The following is a 22,325-nucleotide window of genomic DNA, read 5'->3' as shown; positions in this document are numbered from 1 at the left end:
TCTCAAGAAATTTAACTTTAAAACTTGCTTCACTACACTTCCAAAACTTCGTTCATTACTTAGCAAACATAAACAGAAACATCTTCCTACTCAGTTTCCAGGAGTGTACAAGATTTTGTGTGATTGTGGAAAGCCATACTATGGGCAGACTGCTAAATCCATCCTTCTACGTTTGGATGAACACTGTAGAGATATCTCCTATAACAGGACTAGAGCTAGTGCTCTCTCTAGCCATGTTCTCTTTTCAGCTAACTCAGACGAAGGCCGCCAACACATTGTAAACTGGACTCAAACTTCTAACATCCATGTGTGCTACGATGAACTCGCAAGAAAGATTGTCGACCAGGGAAATTTCTCTAGATTCCTCTCATATCAACAACAGCCTGAGTTACAATCTCTCTGATGCGCACATTGCTTCTGTTCAGTACTGGCACACTCGCAACAGCGCATAGTATACGTTTGTTTAAAACTCATACTCGCATTTGTTTTTCAAACACACTACTGTCTTTTTATACTTGTTCTGTTATTACAATTTTAAGTCTGTAATTTTTTATATACTTCTTTGATTGTGATGCCTGAGGATGTTGATCTATTCAACGAAACTAGTAAACTAGTAGTATCTTTTTAAATATATCTTGTCATCTTTTTATCTCTCGGTAACAGTCATTAAAGCTTTTCCATATATATATATATATATATATATATATATATATATATATATATATATATATATATAAATAAATACAGCTAATAAAAGAGAATCTACAGATAACAACAGATAATAACAAGAGGAGTTGTAATGGTTTAACAACAGCTTCTCATACTTCTAAACAAACTGATTAAGGGAATGTTTTTATGTTTTGTGTATTAATATTATGCAAGCAATCATTATTGCCTGGTTGAAAATATTTTTAATGTACCCACGTCATATGTATATTATATATTACATTATATACCTTTACATACCTTATATACATTTTAGCAAGGAGTGAGATCTCTTGTAATGCTAATTTTGAAAATATTTTCTTCTTTTCCTAATCTCTAGAATATACAAGTACTAACTAAGCACATTCATGCCACTCCCCATTCACATTATAATAAAAATAACAAGGAATTACATCTTCTACACAATTTCTGAAAAATGGCATAAATGAGAAGGGTTATTCCGTTAGGACAACCAGTCAAAATCACTTTATGTGTAAGAAGTGGAGCACACTGTAACCACCTTTTTCTAATAATGATGGTTTAGAGAGAATAAGACTAAAATAAAGATACTCCTATAGAATAGAAAAAATATCCTATACATCATAGAGACTTAACTAAAATTTTAATAACTTAATAAATTTTTACAGCACATTTTCATTAATTATAAGAATGATATGATAAGATTAAAGAACAGTGTAAAATTATTATGCTTTAGTAAGTATTTTCAGCTTTTTTTAAAAATCTACAATGGATTAAAAGATTAATATAACATTTACTAACATTATATATTTACTGCATTTAAATTAATTAATAATCTGAAATAACAAATTAAATTTTAAATACAGTCTCTACTCAAAAAATAATGTTTTTTGTTGAAAATTAAATAAAGCACTGAATTTTGGAGTGACTTGCATGTTCATCAGATGACAAATCAGTAATTTGATATTAAAAGAAAATTAAATAGTTGTGATCAGTTGAGAACTTTAAACATGATACGTCACAAATAAAATTAATAAAATAGAATATTCAAATAAACTACATTTTACATGCACAAAGAAATCAACTTTGAATAATGCTGAATTCTCAGATATCTGTTGCATATTATATATATAAAAATTTATTATTTTTCTGCAAAATATGTTAAGAAATTGTACATATTTAACTTAGCAAGAAAATAATTCTGAAATATGTAAAAACTGAAAAGATGATAAACATTCCACTTTTTACTTATTATTTTATAATAAATGAATATTCTTAAAAGTCACATTATAAAAGAGTTAAAACAATATTAATAACTGCCACTATGATATAGAATTATGTTAAAAGCTTTTGAATGGGTTGATATGATGGAATAACCTAAAAAAAGACAAAAATTACCTCATTTTTTTAAAAAAAATCAAAAACAGCTTCATTATTATTAATTCTTTCTAGAAACACTTAAAACTGTCAATGCATCAGGGTATTTAAAATGAAATAAAACTATCTTGTAATATCTGTCTAAATGGTTAAAAATCAGAACAAGACAAGAAAAATTTGTTTCCTAAAAATCAACTATTAAATAAGAAACGAGATTCATGTATTTTTTGAAAGTCAGGCTTGTCATGAAGGTTTAACCTACTCATATCTTTTGTCGTTTGAGAAATAAATGCTTCCTTACTTGGTGAATTAGGAATACTGGTCTGCTGCAGTGAATTTTGATAACATATATTTGGATGTTTATATAATGGGGTCTGGCTGGAAGTCACTTGTAATAAAGGACTAATATCCTGTCTTTGAAATGTATCATTTGGCACTGCACTATCTGGATCTTCACTAACTACTAATTTATTTGTGACATCATTCTTTTGGGAATCTCCAGAATTATTTAACTGGAGAGTTTTACTACTTTTTGACTTTTGTGGAGGTGGATTGATCCGTGGAGGAGTCACAACATTTGAGGAAGAGTTACAGCTTTCTGTTTTTGAATTATTTGTTGAGTTTCCTACATATGGCATTATTTTAAGAGAACAAGCTGAGGTGGTAGTATTAAGGTTTATATGTTGCTTGGTGCTTGAATTAAGGTTCATTTTAGTTGGGCTGTTAGAATAAGGAACACTATTTAGATAAGCACCTGCCCTTTCATGAGAAGAATTGGAATTACCAGTACTGTTGAATACAAAATTGGGAAGTGCAGTCTTTTGAAATCTAGTTTCATGAAGGGGTGAATTCTGAGAAACAGGCACAACTGAATTTTCTTCAGAACAAGTACTGTACATTAAGTTTGTCAAATGATGCAATTCATTCTCTGGAAAACTTGCCAAAGTTAGTAATCCAGCTGAAGGAGTTGAGACACTACATAATGCAGATAACTGAAAGAGATCATTTCAAGAATTATATAGTCATTAAACTTTCAAATTTATCAATTAACTAAAGAAACAATAAGAAATACAGCAAAGCAATGCAAAGGCAAATAAAAGAAAAAGTGTATATATGCAGTAATACACTGTTGTTATTTTCAACATACTAAAAGTATTATAGTTATACACTATTATACATATATTAATTCTGATAATGTAGTTTTATTTAATGCAGTGATTTTCTAATATAATTTCCTATTTTCAAATTAGCTTTTTGTTCTTCCATTTTTTTTTATATTCTACTACAGGAATATTTATTACAGTTCACTCTAATTTCATTTAGAACAAAGTAAAAAGTAAAGTAAAAAAAAATACAGTTAAAAATAAAATAAATCAAAAGAAAAGGTGTATACATGCAGTAATACAATACTATGATTTTTCAACCAATTATAGCATAGTTATACTATACAACTATCTACTCAGATAATGTAATAGAGTACAATTAGTGTCAACCAAGGAAGTTTCAGGAAAGCGACATACACAATTGATCAGATACATATTATTAGAATTATTATTATTATCCTAAGACCACCATGGGGTCACAGACTCATTAAGGAGGTTCCTTTTGTCATACATACACAGCTCATCATACCATGCCTTAAACCCATTCAAATTTTCTGCAGACATCATGCTCTCAGCCAATACATTCCAATCATTCACAACTGGTCATGCAAAAAACCTGCTTCTCACTCCCCTGTTCACACCCTCCTTATACATCTTTCAGTGATGACCCCTTGTTTTTCCACCGTTTTAGGAAAAAACCTCTTCAACATTAATAACAACTCCTTACTAACTTGTACATCTCTATTATCACCTGTCTTCCTCTTATTCATTAGACTCTGCAAATAGAATCGTCTCTACCTTTCTTCATATTCAACATTCCAGAGATCAGAAACTATTTTAGTCAATTGCCTCTGGACCCTTTCCAACATCTCTTCATCTTTTTGAAAACCAGGTGACCAAATCTGTGCACAGCAGTTCATATGTGTCCTAATTAGATTCTTATACCATGGAACCAAAATCTCCTTACTTCTACAAGCCTATGTCCTTCACATCATCCCAGTAATTCAATGTGTTGTCCTCACAATTTTGACAATATATATCGTCTAAATTTCAGATCTTTATCCACCATCACCCAAAGATCGCTTATTTCCTCTACCTCCAACAATATACCCCAATCAAGCATAAATTCTATATTCCATCTTTGTTTTCCAAATTTTAAAACCATACATTTCACAACACTGAACTGTCATCTCCACTCCCATGCCCATTCACTCAGTTTATTCAAGACTTCTACAACATCTGCTCTATTCCTTATATTTTGTCCCAACTTGGTATCATTTCCAAACAACTAAATATCTCCATTCAAATCTTCCCAAATATCATTAACATACAGGTTAAACAGCAATGGCTCTAAAACAGATACCTGAGATACACCACTAGTGACTTTCCTCTTCTGGGATATTGCTTTCCCCCCCATACACAACTGTTGATACCTATTAGACAGCCAATCTCCTATTCAATGCACTAGTCTAATATTATTATTATTATTTAGGCCTCCAAGGAGTCAAGCGACTCATCGCGGGAGGTCCTTCCTAGGAAACACAAAGTCTATCAGGACTCATCGTGGGAGGTCCCTCCTAGGAAACACAAAGTCTATCATACCATTCCTTAAACTCACTGGCCGTTCTCGCTCTCACCACTCTATCAGGCAATGCATTCCACAGTTCAACCACCCTCCACACAAAGAAACCACTCCTCACCCTCTTGCTCACAGTTTCCTTTCGTAACTTCCAGGGATGACCCCTTGTCATCACTCCTTCCCACTGTTCAACCAAGCGAAAGAATTCCCCAGCGTCAACCACGTAACCACCTCTCAACAGTTTAAAAGTCTCGATCATATCGACTCTCCTTCTTCTATTCACTAAACTCTGCAGTCTACATTCCCTCAGCCGATCCTCATAACTAACACTGTACAGTCCTGCAGTACCGTAACGAGGGCATGGCAAAAGAGATGCCCGCCACGGGCGCAACTAGGTTTGGGCACAAAACGAAAAAATGTAAAAAATAAAAATAAATAAATAGATATAAAAGTCCACTATGTTATATTGTATTTTTAAATTTCAGCAATATGCCGCTTTAGATGCACAAATTTTGCAATGCACAGCAACTCATTTTGATGGGATTAATAGTAAGTATTTAACATATTGCATTTAGTAAAATTTAACTTGTTACATTTAAATTTGTCAAAATTTTTATTATTTCTAGGTTAGGGGAAGCGCAAGTTAGATACTTGCCACAGGCGATTCATACCCTCATTACTGTACTGCAGTTCTGAAAATTGTCTTTGTTATCTGCCTTTGTACCCTTTCCACAATTAATTTGTCCTCTTCAAATGCTGGGGACCAAACCTGAGAACAATAGTCTAAGTTTGGTCAAATCAGGGTCTTATACAATGGAATGATAACTCTTTTATCTCTGCAGGTCAGCGTCCTTCTCATTATTGCAGCAATCCTCTGTGTTACCTTCACCACCTTTGCAATATATCCCCTGAATTTCACGTTTCTATCCATCATCAACCCTAAATCTCTTGTCTCCCCTACTTCCTCCAGTATAGCTCCTCCAATAGAGTATGCAGCGTCCCATCGATGTGTCCCAAACCTGAAGCCTTTACATTTTGCTGCATTAAACCAGCACCCCCAGTCATTTGCCCATCTGTCTAGCTTATTCAAATCCTCTTGCAGGGCTACTGCATCTGCACTATTACTAATAACCCTTCCCAGCATCACATCATCTGAAAACAACTGAATATCCCTAGCAATCCACTGACAATGTCATTGATATAAAGGTTAAACAATATAGATCCCAGTACTGAGCCCTGTGGGACCCCACTTGTAACCCTCTGCCTCCTTGAAACTGCACCACCATACACAATTCTAATACCTACCAGACAGCCAATCCTGAAACCAGTTGACCAATCTGACATCCAAACCCATGTGCTGCATCTTAAATATCAGCTTATCATGTGGCACCCTGTCAAATGCCTTCACTAAATCCAAGAAAATGGCAGTATGTGCTTTTCCCCATCTAATGCTCTTGTAACTTTATTTTAAAAGGCTAGCATATTACTAAAACAAGAGCGCCCCCTCACAAATCCATGTCAACTCTCACAGGTAACATTACTCTCATCTTGTATACGGTCCCTAACTAATTTCTCCAAAATCGTAATAATTACTGATGACACAAAAACTGGCCTATAATTATACACTTCCAGTCTGCTACTGCCCTTATGCAATAGCACTATCTTACCTTCCTTCCATTCCCTGAGCACTTTTCCCGTAGCCAGACTTTCATTGAAAAGCCATGTCAAAGGAGCTGTCAGTTCCTTAGCACATTTCCTCAAAACTCGTGGTGAAATACCATCCAGTTCCACAGCTTTACTGACATCCAGAGTACTCAGTATTTGGAACATGCTCTCCTCCTGCACCTCTAAACCCCGAACCTGCCCTATCCCTCTAGTATTAAAATTTACTCCTCCAGGATGAAATACACCAATAAAGTGTTCATTGAACAATTCCACTATGTTTCTCTGCATCAGTCACTCTATTCCCATTTTTATCCCACAGTGTCGTTCTTCCACAATCATTTCTCCTTTTACTGGCCACATAGCTAAAAAATTCCCTAGGATTTTCTTTGGATCTTGGAGCCAATCTCTTCTCATATTCCAGTTTTGCCTTCCTTACCATACTAGTAACTCTACTGGCGTGTGTCTTATATTCTTCATGCATCTGCTCTTCACCTGTCTCCTTATATCTATTCCATAGCCTCTTTTTCACATGCAGTTCCTGTTTAATATTGTTTGTCATCCACTTTACACCAAATTGTGTCCTCTTCTTCACTTGTTGAATACCACTTACTATTGCTGCTAACAAATATTCCTTCACAATTTCCCAAGCACTAATGATATCCCAGTCTTCCAATTCCTACCTCCATGAAATTTTCCGAAGTTGATGTCTAAGACTATTATAATCACCTGCATCACCTGCATTATAATTCCACATATGTTCCCATCTTTTTGATACTCCTGCATGTCTATTCATCTTCCAAGTCAAAACCACATGGTCACTCTCTCTCTCCAACTGGTGGGAGAGATGTCATCTCAGTTATTATCAACTCTTCTGATGCTATGACCAAATCCAAAACTCTTGAACCTCTTCTTCCCTCTATTACATGTTGCCTAAAACATCTGTCCCTCAAGAATTCTAGAAATTCCATTCCCTTATTGCTACATGCATCTTCCTCTCCCCAATTTATACTGCTGTAGTTAAAATCTCTCATAACAATCATTCTTCTTGCACTTGCCAAGCTCAACTGTCTAAACATCTCCTGGTTCCCACCCTCTGTGCTCCTTGGTTTGTATCAACACCCCCTAAATATCCTGTCTTGCCTATCTCTACCTCAGACCATATGCTTTCAAAATCATTAGTGTTACTGCCTTCCAAAGAATCCACTCTTAGAGGACACAAGTTGTCACTTATCATAAGCAGTACTCCACCACCCCACTTTTCCTTCCTATCCTGCCGAAAAATGGTGTACCCTGCTACTTCTATTCCTGTGATTATATCCTCTTCTGTCAAGAACATATCTGTGACCCCAATAATCTTTGGCCAGGCTTATGCTATCAGTGCCACCAATTCTTCTCCCTTATTCTGGATAGCCCTGGTATAAGTATAAAGCATAAAAATGCCACTATTTCTATACCCAGCATTATCCCCTCTAGACTCCACTGGGCTCAGTGTTAGCTGATGTTGTCCCCCTTCTCCCAAGTACCCTTTAACGCAAGAGGCCATCCCTGCTACCCATCCACCTTGGGCATTCTAGTTTCCCCTGCATCGACATACTGACTCGTTCAGAACAGCAATCTCTCCAGATGCCTATGTCTTTCCTCATTCAAATGCAAGTGGTCTCTCGTATGCAATTCCTCTCTGTCCTCAAATGCCCTCTAAGCATCCACATATTCCAATCCTCTCTTCTGACACATTCTAGCTATTATGTTATTCAATATTACTGCTCTTCTGCTCAGCTCGTCAGTATCATACCTAGGCAACCCCTCTTAATTGCTATAGCCACACTTTCTATCGTTCTTCCAGGCAAACACTCCTCACGCATCCTATCTTGCACATTCTTGATCATTGATCTTGTCTTGATCCTATCTTGATCATTGAGTCAGCATACATTACACCTCTTACCATTCCCTCTCTTCTGCTGTTCCCATTCTCTCCTCTTCTATCATTCCCTCTCTTCCACACTTATCCTATTATCTTGCAGGAGGATTTAAATAAGCTGGTAAAATGGGCAAAAGAAAATGGATGTCAGTTCAATGTGGAAAAGTGTAAAGTCTTGCATTTTGGGATTAAAAGATTACCAGCTGTGTACTACATAGATGGAAAGGTACTCCAAGAGATTGATGAGGCTAGGGACTTAGGGGTATTGGTAGATAAGGAGATGAAGTTCAGAGGACACATTGCTAAGGTGTCCAAGATTGCACATAGGATTACTTGGTTGTTGAGGAACACACTGACATCCAGAGATAAAGAGGTTATTATTCCCCTTTATAAAGCATTGATACTTCCACATTTGGATTACTGTGCTCAGGTCTGGTCACCTGGATTCCTTGGAGATGAGGAGGCTGTGGAGAGGGTTCAGAGAAGAGTGACCAAGTTGGTGAGTGATATAAAAAATGCTCCCTACATTGATAGATTGAGAGCTTGTGGATTGCAGAGATTGGCTGATAGGCGAAGAAGAGGGGATATGATAGAAACATTCAAATTACTAAAAGGTTTTTATAGGATTGATGCAGGGGAAATGTTTCAGCTGTGTGATAGTGATGGAAGAACAAGAGGTCATCTCTGGAAATTAAAGAAGAGTGTGGTTAACAAAGGTGTCAGAACAAGGTTTTTTGCCTGGAGGGTGGTGAATGAGTGGAATTCATTGCCTGACTTTGTTGTGAGCTCTTCATCTGTAAATGAATTCAAGAAGAGATATGACAGATATTGTTTTGCTAGTTTGGGTCTCCCGCGATGAGTCTACTGACTCCATGGAGATACCCGTAATAATAATAATAATAATAATAATAATAATCTTCTCTTCTATCATTCACATAACTCTCTCTCATTCGCTCTCTTCTACTGTTCCCATTCTCTCCTCTTCTATCATTCCCATACCTCTCTCCTACTGTTTCTATACTCTCCTCTTCTATCATTCCCAAACCTTTCTCCTACTGCTTCTATTCTCTCCTCTTCTATCATTCCCAAAACTTTCTCTCACTCCTACTCCGATTCTCCTTGCATACATCTCTTCCATTCTCCTAATCTCATTCATACTTCTCATCTTGTTCACAAGACATTCCACCTCCTTTTTCAGCTCATCTATCCCTCTCTGCAAGTTAGTCACTCTTACTCGCCATTCATTTACCCAATCAAAACCATCTCCGTAAACTTCACAGTCATTCAAGCCTTCCACACTCCTGACTCTTATTTTCTCATTCATACTTCGCTTTTCATTCTCTCCTATCATACTACTCGTCTCACGACATTCATTTCCTGTCCCTGAAGCAATTAGGTCGGTTATCGAAATATCTAATTCATTGATTTCCTCCCAATGTCTGTATTTTGCACATACACGCATTCTCCTTTCTCTCACCCACCACATATCCAACTCCCGGGAAACATACACGCCACAAAGTTCTTTATTATGTTACGTATAATGGAGTTGTTAAATGGCGGAGGATTTGGTGGCACGCCATTTGTGATTGCAGCTGCATCCACCATCATTCCTTACTGCCAAGTAACTACTAAACTAATCACTAAAAGTGATTAGTTTTGTAGTTACTTGATATATGCACTGTATCACATGAACACTGCATCACAGATATATATATATAAATAAACGCTAAATATAAACATATATATATATATATAAATATAAAGATATATTCAACTATATTAGATAGCGAAAACTTATCTTCTCTTGCACTGTAAATGGTTCGAGAAGACGAGTGTGACCTCACCTTCTCGAACCCCATCTGCCATAGTTTGACTATCGACTTATCATGTGGTAATGTATCAAAAGTATTTGAAAAGTCTAAGTATCCTACTACTGTGTATCCATCTACCTATCCATCTACCCAGTCTAATGCTTCTGTCACCTTACTGTAATAAGTAAGTAGATGACTAAAACATGACCTTCCTTTAGCAAATTCATGCTGTCCATAACAGATAATACCATTGTTGTGAACCCAATTCTGGACTCTAATGAGAATCAAATCAGAGTCCAGAATTGGGTTCACAACACCTGACACAGAGATTGGCTTATAATTTGATGTTTGAATTCTGTCGCCTCCTTTATGAAGAGGTACAATCTTGCCTTTCTTCTGCTTCTTTGGAACTTGACCCAATGTATGACTCATATTAAACAAATGTGTCAAGGCAGATGTGAACTCCCCAAAATATTCCTTCAAAATATGCAGTGATATATCATAAAGTTCCACAGCCTTATTAATATCAAGTTTGCTTAATTCCCCATATACCTCTTGCTCACTTACAGTCAGTCTTTCCTCCTCACCATCCACTGCTCTCAAACACTCCATGATGTCACATTAACAAGGATGAAAGACCTTCATGAACTTCTTATTAAATATTTCAATTATATCCTCTACAGCAGATTACCCACAACACCTGACACAGACCATTTTTTTTCCTTATACCATTTTCTCCAGTGAATGGCATCCTACCACATTCTTTTTTTTTTTTTTTTTTTTTTTTTTTTTTTTTTTTTTTTTTGCCGGTTACTATTGAAAAAACTCGCTAAGAATTTTTTTTTACTTCATTAGCTAATTACTGCTCATACTGCACTTTTGGTACCTTACCAACCATCACCCTCCTCAACTGTTCTTTGTATTCCTCATGGAATTATTACCACTGATCTTATGTTGCCTCCATAATGCCTTTTTTCTATAATAAATTTAGTTTGATCCTTTATCCAAGTGTAAGCAAACAAAGTTTGCACCTGAAGTATCTTCGGGACTGAGGCAACTCGTAGTAAAGGTGGACCAAGCTCTCATCAATCCTTGTCTCAGTATCTCTCCAATGCCTTTTTTCCTTTGTATTGCATGCTTAATCTCTTCATTCATCCATTTCATATCTATCTTATTTAACCTTCTGACCTTTGGAATACATTTAGACATTGCTTTTACTAGATAGTTCTTGAATATCATCCAAGCAGCATTGATCTCCTTTCCACCCAATTCCTCATTCCATGCTATGGCTCCATGAGGTTTCCTGAACTTCTCATAATCACCAGTCTTGTAGTTTTGCATATACCCTTTCCTCACAGAAGTTCTCACATGGCTGGCAACCAAGCAGGTAATCACTTCATGGTCACTCTCACCAATTGCAGAGTTAAACAATTATTAAAGAAGTTGATATAAACATTCGTAAGTATTTTGCTGATTTCCAGCAAACATGTGACAGCATTAACAGAGGAAAATTATATGAGATTATGATACACTTTTGAATACCAGATAAGCTAGTAAGGCTTACAAGGTAAATAATGGAAAATTCAGAAACACAGGTTAAAATACAAAATGATTTCATCAGATCCCTTTCCAATAACTCAAGGATTATTATTATTATTATTATACAGATATCTCCATGGACTCAGAAGACTCACCGTGGGAGATTTGTTATTCACACATTAGCTATCATACTTTTTACTTAAACTCATTCGCTGATGAAGCACACACAACTGCCTCTGGCAACCCATTCCACCACCCTCCAAACAAAATATTTAATCCTAACACCCTTGCTGATTTCCAAACATTGCAATATGCCTAGTGGGATTAATTTCTTACTCTGCTGTTTAGATCCACAACAAGGACTACTTTTCCATTTTTTTTTTCTTTGTGTGTGTGTGTGTGTGTGTGTAGATATCTATGTGTATGTATTCATCTCACACACATGATAACAGCAGTTATCTGAGGTGCAGATAACAGTTGAGAAAGAAGAAACCTATTGACATTCGTCTAAAGAGCTGTAGGTTATAATTGTTGGGAAACACACCATGGGGAAGGCTGTTCTAGAGGACAGAGCTAGATGAAGTAAATGAGGAAAAGAAGAAGCAGGTTCGATGAGTTTGCAGTCATACAGTAAATGGATGTTGAAGACTGCTACTCTTGTTTTAACAGGCCTAAAAGCAAGTGGAAGAAGGATGTTTGTAAATTCACTGGAGCAGTGACCATGGAAGTACCTGTAGAAGAGACACAGACTTAAACACTACATTTGTAAGATAGAGGTTGAAGTGAGCCAGTGAGGAAAGGGTCATCTATGAGCTGAACTGCTCTCCACTGGAAATCATCAAGAATTTTTAAGGAGGTTTTAGGTACACCACCCCAAATATGTGAACTTCTAAGGATGGGTAGATTTTGAATTTATCCTGTTTGGTGATGTGTGCTAGTTACGAGGATGAGGAAAAGTAAGCTGAGATCTCCTTTGCGAGAGAAAAGGCAGAACTGCATTTTGGTAGCATTGAAAGTGACTAGGTTATCCCACTGAAGAATGGTATGAATATCAGCATTTAAGGCACTGGTTGTAGGTGAAACTGATGTAAGGGATGTCTGGGAACTACATGGCTGGTTAAAAGAGTAGGGTGAATAGAGTGTGCTATCATCAGCAAAGCTATGGATAGAGTTTGTAGTGATTGAGAGTAGATCATTTATGTATAAGAGAAAGAGAGTAGGTGAGAGAATGGAGCCCTGAGGCACTCCTGCATTGGTGGCAATGCTCAAAGAGAGGGTGCCATCCACCATGGCACAGTGAACAACCACAGAGAAAGCTGACTATCCAGTTACAGAGGATGGCAGGTAGCCTGAAGGCAGTTTACAAAGCAAGTTTTAATGCCAAACATGACTGAAAGCCTTGGAAATGTCAAAGGCAACATTTCTCCAAATATTTCCATGGCATGTGACCAATGGTGAGTGATGTAAGCTAAGATATCAGGTATGGATCTGGAATGGCAGAATCCATAAGGGTGCTCACTAATTAACTGGTGAGATTCTAGGTAGTGAAGAAGTTGTCTATTGATAATGTTCTCCATTATTTTGGAGAGGATTGAGGTGATGGGATATAGCCGACCAAATTGTATTCATCATCATCATCATCATCATCATCATCAAATTCCTGTCATGTACCCTCAAGGGGTGTACAGGATATGACAGTACTACATGAAAAAAATTACATCATTACTAACTTCCTATCTACAATTTTCCTCCAAATCAGTCTGTTACTTGTCAAGACTCCAACATTATCAGATCTTATATTTCTATCGTCTAAGGCACTTTGTACCGTATCAATCCACCTATATCTTGGTCTTCCTCTGGGTCGTTTTCCTGCCAACCTGGCAGAGAACACTTGTTTTGCTAATCTTTCCTCTCCCATTCTATTTAAGTGACCATACCATCTGAGATTAGCTCTGCTAACGCATTCCTGGATGCTGACAATGTCAAGTTCTTTCCTAATATCCTCATTTTTAATATGATATTGCCATTGATGCCATCTGTTCACGCCTATAATCTTTCTCAGGACTCTCATATCTGCGGTCTCTAGTCTTTGGTCAAGTGTTTTACTTCTGACCCAGCTCTCAGATCCATAAGTTAAAATTGGTTTGAACACAGTCTTGTATACAGCTAATTTAGTGTTCCGACTAATTTCTTTCTTATTCCATATGAATTTATTCAATTGACTTCCCACGATACCAGCTTTGCTGATTCTGTTGTCTATTTCTATATTTAGTTTACCATCTTCAGTAAAAATTGTGCCTAAGTAGCTGAAATGTTTTACTTGTTCCATGGGTTCTCCATTCACAACACAGTTGACATTTTCAATGATTCTGCCTATTTTCATTGTCTTTGTCTTTTTATTGCTGACCTTCATACCATATCTATTACAACAGCTATTCAATTTAGTCAGAGAATCTTCCAGACTTGTAGCGGATTTATTTAGAAGTATAACATCATCCGCATAAAGCAAAGAGCTGACATTAACATCTCCAATTTTGATATCAGGTTGAATACCACATTCCTTCATAATATGATCCATATAGATAATGAATAACAGAGGGGATAATGTACATCCTTGTCTCACACCAGATTTAACATTAAACCATCTTCCTGTACTTCCTTCAATTCTAACTGCTGACTTGCAACTCAAATAAAGACTAAGTATTGCTTGATATAATGCCCCATTGACACCATATAACTGCAGCGTATTGAATAGCTTCTCTCTTGGCACCTTGTCATATGCCTTTTCCAAATCGACAAAACTTAAATACAGATCTTTGTTATATTCCCATGCTTTCTCGACTATTTGTCGTAAAGTGAAGATCTGATCCTGACAGCCTCTATTTGGCCTGAATCCAGCTTGTTCTTCACCAAGCTTTTCTTCCACAATTTTTCTCAACCGTTTCTCAAGTATACTTGCATAGATCTTGCCAGGAACACTCAGTAGGGAAATACCTCTGTAATTCTCACATTCAGTTTTATTTCCCTTTTTATATATGGGTACTATGAGAGCTCTACTCCAATCATCGGGAATTCGTCCCTCTGTCCAGGCTTTCTGAACTATGCAGTGCAGCCACTGTAAGACTCTTATACCACCATACTTCAGCATTTCTGGTCGAATATCATCTACTCCTGCTGCCTTTCCACATTTCAAGCCTTTGATGGCTTTTTCTACTTCAAGTATGGATATGTATTCCTGACTGCATGCCTGGTCAGTGTTTTTTACCACTGTGCTGTCATCACTGCTTGTTTCATTTAGCAGTTTTTCAAAGTAATTACTCCATACTTCAAGGATATCTTTTTCTCCTGTTTTCATTTCACCTTTATCATCTCTAATTCCTTTTACAGCACTCTTTCCTCCATTCCTAAGCTTCTTCAACAACCTCCAGAATATTTTGCCACCTTCTTGATATTTATTTTCTATATTCTTGCCAAAGTCCTCCCATGACTTTTGTTTAGCTAGTTTTACACACTGTTTAGCTTTCTTACATTTGTCTCTGTATTCTGTAAGAGTAAAAGCTGACTTATTTGCCAGGAACTTTTGATATGCTTTCTTCTTTTCCTTCACTGCCTCTTTGACTTCCTGTGTCCACCAGGGAGTTCTAATTTTTTTATCCTTGCACACAACCTCACCACATGCCTCTCTGGCAGAATCAATCAATGTTTCCTTCAGAGTTTGCCACTGAATCTCCAAGGTTTGATTCCTGTTCTCAATCTCTTTCATTTTCTTTTCAATAATCTTTCTGTATTTTAGTCTACAGTTCACATCTGAGAGCTGCTCAACTTTTATTCGCTTTAAAACTTTCTTACATGTTATTCTTTTCAATATGAAATTCAATTTTATCCTGCTCAAGACTAAATAGTGATCACTTCCAATTTCAAATCCTCTGTACACTCTGGTGTCCTGCACCAGGGAGAAAACATCACTATCAACAATAACATAGTCAATGAGACTTTTCTTATTCCTAGCCTCTTCTCTCCATGTGAATTTGTGCACATTTTTATGTTGGAACATGGTGTTAGTAATAACTAGTCCATGTCCAGAGCAGAAATCCAACAGATATTTGCCATTATTATTAGCTTTGCTCTTTTCTCCAAATTTTCCCAAAATATTTTTGTATGTCTCACAATCATTTCCTACTCTACTATTTAGATCCCCAACAAGGACCAACTTTTCCTTTTTCATTGTGTCAGTTGCTTTTTCTAAAGCCTCAAAAAATTCCTCCACTTCTACCTTAGTAGAACCTTCTGTGGGACCATAGGCACAAATAAGTCTCATTGTCCAGTTCCCCATTCTCATATTTGCCCACATTACTCTACTTGAGACTGACTGCCATTCAAGAAGATTAGCCTCGTATTTTGTGTTGAATACTATGGCTACTCCTTCTTTTCCTTGATTGTCATTGCCTGAATATAACATTTTGTATTTATTGCTCAGAAAGATCTCACCAGTTTTGGTCTTTTTTGTTTCAGTCACCCCTATTATGTCGATCTGGTACTTATCTAATTCCTCAGCTAGCTCCATTTCTTTGCCATTCAGGCTTCTTACGTTGATAGTACCGATCTTTAACTCTGGTGATGTTGAGTTGGGGTTTGTTTTCAGATTTGTTCCAGTAGCTGACTTTTCGCTGTTCGCCCTGGTTCCCTGGCGAAAACAACGGGGGCCTTGTTTAACCGGGCGACACCCCAGCCGGCATGAAATTTTGTCATGTTGTACCATCATTTTTTATTTTGGTTTAACCAATAAGAATACAATTTGGTCGGCTAAATCCCAAATTGCCAGCCCATCCTCGTTCGTTCAGTATCAAAGTAGATACCCAACAGGGTGCACCACGAGAAGGTGAGGATTGGACATTAGGTCAGAAGCCCTGGTCGGTTCTCCGCATTCCTTTAAAGGCTATGTGGAGGTCTCCTCTCAGTTATACAGCTTTGACCCTTAAGCACCCCCCAAATTGTATTCTTATTGGTTAAACCAAAATAAAAAATGATGGTACAATATGACAAAATTTCATGCCGGCTGGGGCGTCGCCTGGTTAAACAAGGCCCCGTTGTTTTCGCCAGGGAACCAGGGCAAACAGCGAAAAGTCGGCTACTGGAACAAATCTGAAAACACACCCCAACTCAACATCACCAGAGTTAAAGATCGGTACTATCAACGCAAGAAGCCTGAATGGCAAAGAAATGGAGCTAGCTGAGGAATTAGATAAGTACCAGATCGACATTTTATAGGGGTGACTGAAACAAAAAAGACCAAAACTGGTGAGATCTTTCTGAGCAATAAATACAAAATGTTATATTCAGGCAATGACAATCAAGGAAAAGAAGGAGTAGCCATAGTATTCAACACAAAATACGAGGCTAATCTTCTTGAATGGCAGTCAGTCTCAAGTAGAGTAATGTGGGCAAATATGAGAATGGGGAACTGGACAATGAGACTTATTTGTGCCTATGGTCCCACAGAAGGTTCTACTAAGGTAGAAGTGGAGGAATTTTTTGAGGCTTTAGAAAAAGCAACTGACACAATGAAAAAGGAAAAGTTGGTCCTTGTTGGGGATATAAATAGCAGAGTAGGAAATGATTGTGAGACATACAAAAATATTTTGGGAAAATTTGGAGAAAAGAGCAAACTAATAATAATGGCAAATATCTGTTGGATTTCTGCTCAGGACATGGAGACTGGTTATTACTAACACCATGTTCCAACATAAAAATGTACACAAATTCACATGGAGAGAAGAGGCTAGGAATAAGAAAAGTCTCATTGACTATGTTATTGTTGACAGTGATGTTTTCTCCCTGGTGCAGGACACCAGAGTGTACAGAGGATTTGAAATTGGAAGTGATAACTATTTAGTCTTGAGCAGGATAAAATTGAATTTCATATTGAAAAGAATAACATGTAAGAAAGTTTTAAAGCGAATAAAAGTTGAGCACCTCTCAGATGTGAACTGTAGACTAAAATACAGAAATATTATTGAAAAGAAAATGAAAGAGTTTGAGAACAGGAATCAAACCTTGGAGATTCAGTGGCAAACTCTGAAGGAAACATTGATTGATTCTGCCAGAGAGGCATGTGGTGAGGTTGTGTGCAAGGATAAAAAAATCAGAACTCCCTGGTGGACACAGGAAGTTAAAGAGGCAGTGAAGGAAAAGAAGAAAGCATATCAAAAGTTCCTGGCAAATAAGTCAGCTTTTACTCTTACAGAATACAGAGACAAATGTAAGAAAGCTAAACAGTGTGTAAAACTAGCTAAACAAAAGTCATGGGAGGACTTTGGCAAGAATATAGAAAATAAATATCAAGAAGGTGGCAAAATATTCTGGAGGTTGTTGAAGAAGCTTAGGAATGGAGGAAAGAGGGCTGTAAAAGGAATTAGAGATGATAAAGGTGAAATGAAAATAGGAGAAAAAGATATCCTTGAAGTATGGAGTAATTACTTTGAAAAACTGCTAAATGAAACAAGCAGTGATGACAGCACAGTGATAAAAATCACTTACCAGGCATGCAGTTAAGAACACATATCCATACTTGAAGTAGAAAAAGCCATCAAAGGCTTGAAATGGAAAGGCAGCAGGAGTAGATGATATTCGACCAGAAATGCTGAAGTATGGTGGTATAAGAGTCTTACAGTGGCTGCACTGCATAGTTCAGAAAGCCTGGGCAGAGGGAAGAATTCCCGATGATTGGAGTAGAGCTCTCATAGTACCCATATATAAAAAGGGAAATAAAACTGAATGTGAGAATTACAGAGGTATTTCCCTACTGAGTGTTCCTGGCAAGATCTATGCAAGTATACTTGAGAAACGGTTGAAAAGAATTGTGGAAGAAAAGCTTGGTGAAGAACAAGCTGGATTCAGGCCAAATAGAGGCTGTCAGGATCAGATCTTCACTTTACGACAAATAGTCGAGAAAGCATGGGAATATAACAAAGATCTGTATTTAAGTTTTGTCGATTTGGAAAAGGCATATGACAAGGTGCCAAGAGAGAAGCTATTCAATACGCTGCAGTTATATGGTGTCAATGGGGCATTATATCAAGCAATACTTAGTCTTTATTTGAGTTGTGAGTCAGCAGTTAGAATTGAAGGAAGTACAGGAAGATGGTTTAATGTTAAATCTGGTGTGAGACAAGGATGTACATTATCCCCTCTGTTATTCATTATCTATATGGATCACATTATGAAGGAATGTGGTATTAAACCTGATATCAAAATTGGAGATGTTAATGTCAGCTCTTTGCTTTATGCAGATGATGTTATACTTCTAAATAAATCTGCTACAAGTCTGCAAGATTCTCTGACTAAATTGAATAGCTGTTGTAATAGATATGGTATGAAGGTCAGTAATAAAAAGACAAAGACAATGAAAATATTCAGAATCATTGAAATCATCACTGTGTCTCCTAAATGTTAAACCTGTGGAACAAGTAAAACATTTCAGCTACTTAGGCACAATTTTTACTGAAGATGGTAAACTAAATATAGAAATAGACAACAGAATCAGCAAAGCTGGTATCGTGGGAAGTCAATTGAATAAATTCATATGGAATAAGAAAGAAATTAGTTGGAACACTAAATAAGCTGTATACAAGACAGTGTTCAAACCAATTTTAACTTATGGATCTGAGAGCTGGGTCAGAAGTAAAACACTTGACCAAAGACTAGAGACCGCAGATATGAGAGTTCTGAGAAAGATTAGAGGTGTGAACAGATGGCATCAATGGCAATATCATATTAAAAACGAGGATATTAGGAAAGAACTTGACATTGTCAGCATCCAGGAATGCGTTAGCAGAGCTAATCTCAGATGGTATGGTCACTTAAATAGAATGGGAGAGGAAAGATTAGCAAAACAAGTGTTCTCTGCCAGGTTGGCAGGAAAACGACCCAGAGGAAGACCAAGATATAGGTGGATTGATACGGTACAAAGTGCCTTAGACGATAGAAATATAAGATCTGATAATGTTGGAGTCTTGACAAGTAACAGACTGATTTGGAGGAAAATTGCAGATAGGAAGTTAGTAATGATGTAATTTTTTCATGTAGTACTGTCATATCCTGTACACCCCTTGAGGGTACATGGCAGGAATTTGATGATGATTTATGACTCATTATTTTGATTCATCTTTTGAATGTAGTTAATGGTCTATCTCCCTGATGAAGTCCATGTAACATCAGATGAAATATATTGGAGTTTTTAAATAAAATTCTATATAATCTTTTGCTACATGTGTAAGCTGTAAAGTTGCTATATAATGTTGAGTGCACATGTAGTATTTAAGGTGTTAAGAACTTATTCTACTTGAAATATCTGGTCAATTCTTGATGAACTGGTAATAATATTATCTCTAGAGATGTTTAATCTTACAGAGAGTGTACTGATTCATCTGAAAAAGTTTTTACCACTGTAAATGATAATAAACTTATATGGAAGTTTAATCTTCTAGTTAGCCATTTTTATGCATCATCTTCTACTGTTACAGACTCTGATAAATTTGTTATTAATAATTTCTCGGCCAGCCTCTCACTTCAGAAGAGAGAAATGCCTTATCCAAGATCTTGATTTTGCCAATGTTCCTAAAATAGTCCCAATTAAAGAAAAAAAAAAGAAAATTACATACCTTTAATCCATACCTTATGGACTTAAGACAACATTTCTCTTATGGAAAACTGTTCTTCTTCACACTGCTTGTTCTATTATTTTTAACATATAGAAAGACCATCAGCAGGACTTGAGAACAATGTGGACCATGCCATTATACTTTATTCATGGGTGACTAACATGTCATTATTGATTCTTCAAGCATGCTACTTGTGCCTGTTTAATTTTTGAATTTACACTGAAGGTTCCCCTTGATATCTATGTGAAACGCATATTAAACTTATAACTTAATTGTTCCACTGTATTCATTTTTATTTAAGAGTAAATGTATGATGTATCTATAACATATGTGGTTCACTGTTTCAAACACCTTGTAGTTGGTATATGTGTGTGTGTATATGACATCATACAGAACTTGCTCTACTTTTACTGATGCAATAACTTATTGTAAAGGTTTAATCTACTTGCTCATCATAATGAAGATAATATTGATGTAAAATGATTTATTTCTCTTCTGTATATCAGTTCCATTTCACCAAGTTAGCCAAAATTCTCAAAAAATATAAAATTTGCACTTCTTTCATTCCTCTAACTAAACTCTGTTCCTAGAATTGTATAGCAAAACCAAAACTGACAGCTGTTTCAAATTGGTTGGTTCTCTTCGGAGACCAGGCAGAAACCTTAAGAGAGCAAAATCTTTCATTCAGTAATAAAGAATTTGAAATGTCAGATAAATGTATTTTTCATAAGCAAACTCTCGCTTACAAAAAAAATCTCGCTCTTGGGGCGGCACAGATGTCTGCTAAGTAGTCCACACTAAGGCAACTCGGAAATGCCAATGAGTTGCTGTAAGCTCTCTGGTCAACTTATCTTATGAAACTTTCATAGTTTCTACATTTGGCTTTGAAATAATACTGGCTCTAATACTGGATCCACTTTGCTTATGTAATTTTGCATTGCCAAACTGAAGCCTTTTGGCTGTTTATTTTAATAATTAATTTTACGCACCGATCAAGAGTTCGCTTACAAAAAAAATATTTCTCTGACAATCTTGAAATCAACTTTATGACTACAGGTTTAATAAGAAATTCTGTTTGGATTATTAGTTATTATTAATATGTACAAGCAGATCATGCAATGATAGTTTCATTCACTTAGGACCAGTGGCTTCTTCAGAATGGTAGATTGAGAAAGGATTAAAAACTGAAACAAAACTCAATTGAACTGTTAGAATATAAATAAGGTACCAGTGATGCAGAGCACACATCAACTCTCTCTCTCTTTGGAAATTGAGACTACTGGAGAAGGTGAATTCTAACATAATGAGAGCTGATTTTCCTTAAATGTTTCTATTCTATATAACAGTTTACCTGAGTTTTGTTTCAAATGTTGTAATCTTTTTTTTATTATTATTATTATTTATCCTGAAGAAGCTGCTTGTCTTTAGCATGCAAAACTATTCAGTGAATAATCTGTTTGTATATAACAACAATAATGACTAGTAACTCTCAACATACTGCAACTTAACTTTTTCAACAATCACCTCCAGACTATTAAAAAAAAAAAAGATATATGCTGCATATCATGATGCCTCATTTTGATTGTTTCAGTTTAGAAGTGAGTACATCAGAGCTTTATTTTCATTTTTTAATCCTTTCTCTATCTCCTATCCCAAAGAATCCACTAGTCCTTACACAAAACGTCACTGCATAATTTACTCATATATAACAATAATAATTAATAAACCAAATTTTCTTCCATTAATTTTTTTCTTTTTTTTCTGGTAATGCACATCCAACCCATGAAAGGTTCTAAACATATTGTATATTAAGGTTAGATGAAAATCACTACCATCTAAAGGAAATATCATGCAAACAGATTAAGTATTAAGAAGTGATTTTATGAATTTGGTGTTGAAATTTTCACAGCAATTTTTTTCTTTTTCTTTTCAGTGTTATGGGAAATCACTTTATATTTCTTTTCGCTATGTGAGAGGAAAAAAACTTAT

At 36.2% G+C, this 22,325-nt stretch overlaps 1 protein-coding gene across 1 annotated transcript in view; it reads right to left on the bottom strand.

Annotated features, from left to right (window-relative positions):
• Positions 1-2,252: 2,252 nt before the first annotated feature.
• LOC150110710 (carboxyl-terminal PDZ ligand of neuronal nitric oxide synthase protein-like) overlaps positions 2,253-22,325 on the bottom strand; it is a 228,857-nt gene continuing 208,784 nt past the window's right edge. The window contains exon 10 of the mRNA XM_090405893.1: positions 2,253-3,053. Coding sequence (XP_090262019.1) covers positions 2,253-3,053 — 801 coding nt within the window. The remainder of the gene's footprint in view (positions 3,054-22,325) is intronic.

The sequence above is a fragment of the Typopeltis vanoorti genome, chromosome 1, assembly GCF_054136105.1.
Source record: "Typopeltis vanoorti isolate ZY-2024b chromosome 1, IOZ_Tvanoo_1.0, whole genome shotgun sequence".
NCBI classification, from domain to species: Eukaryota; Metazoa; Arthropoda; class Arachnida; order Uropygi; family Thelyphonidae; genus Typopeltis; species Typopeltis vanoorti.
This window is presented reverse-complemented; position numbering and strand designations above follow the sequence as displayed.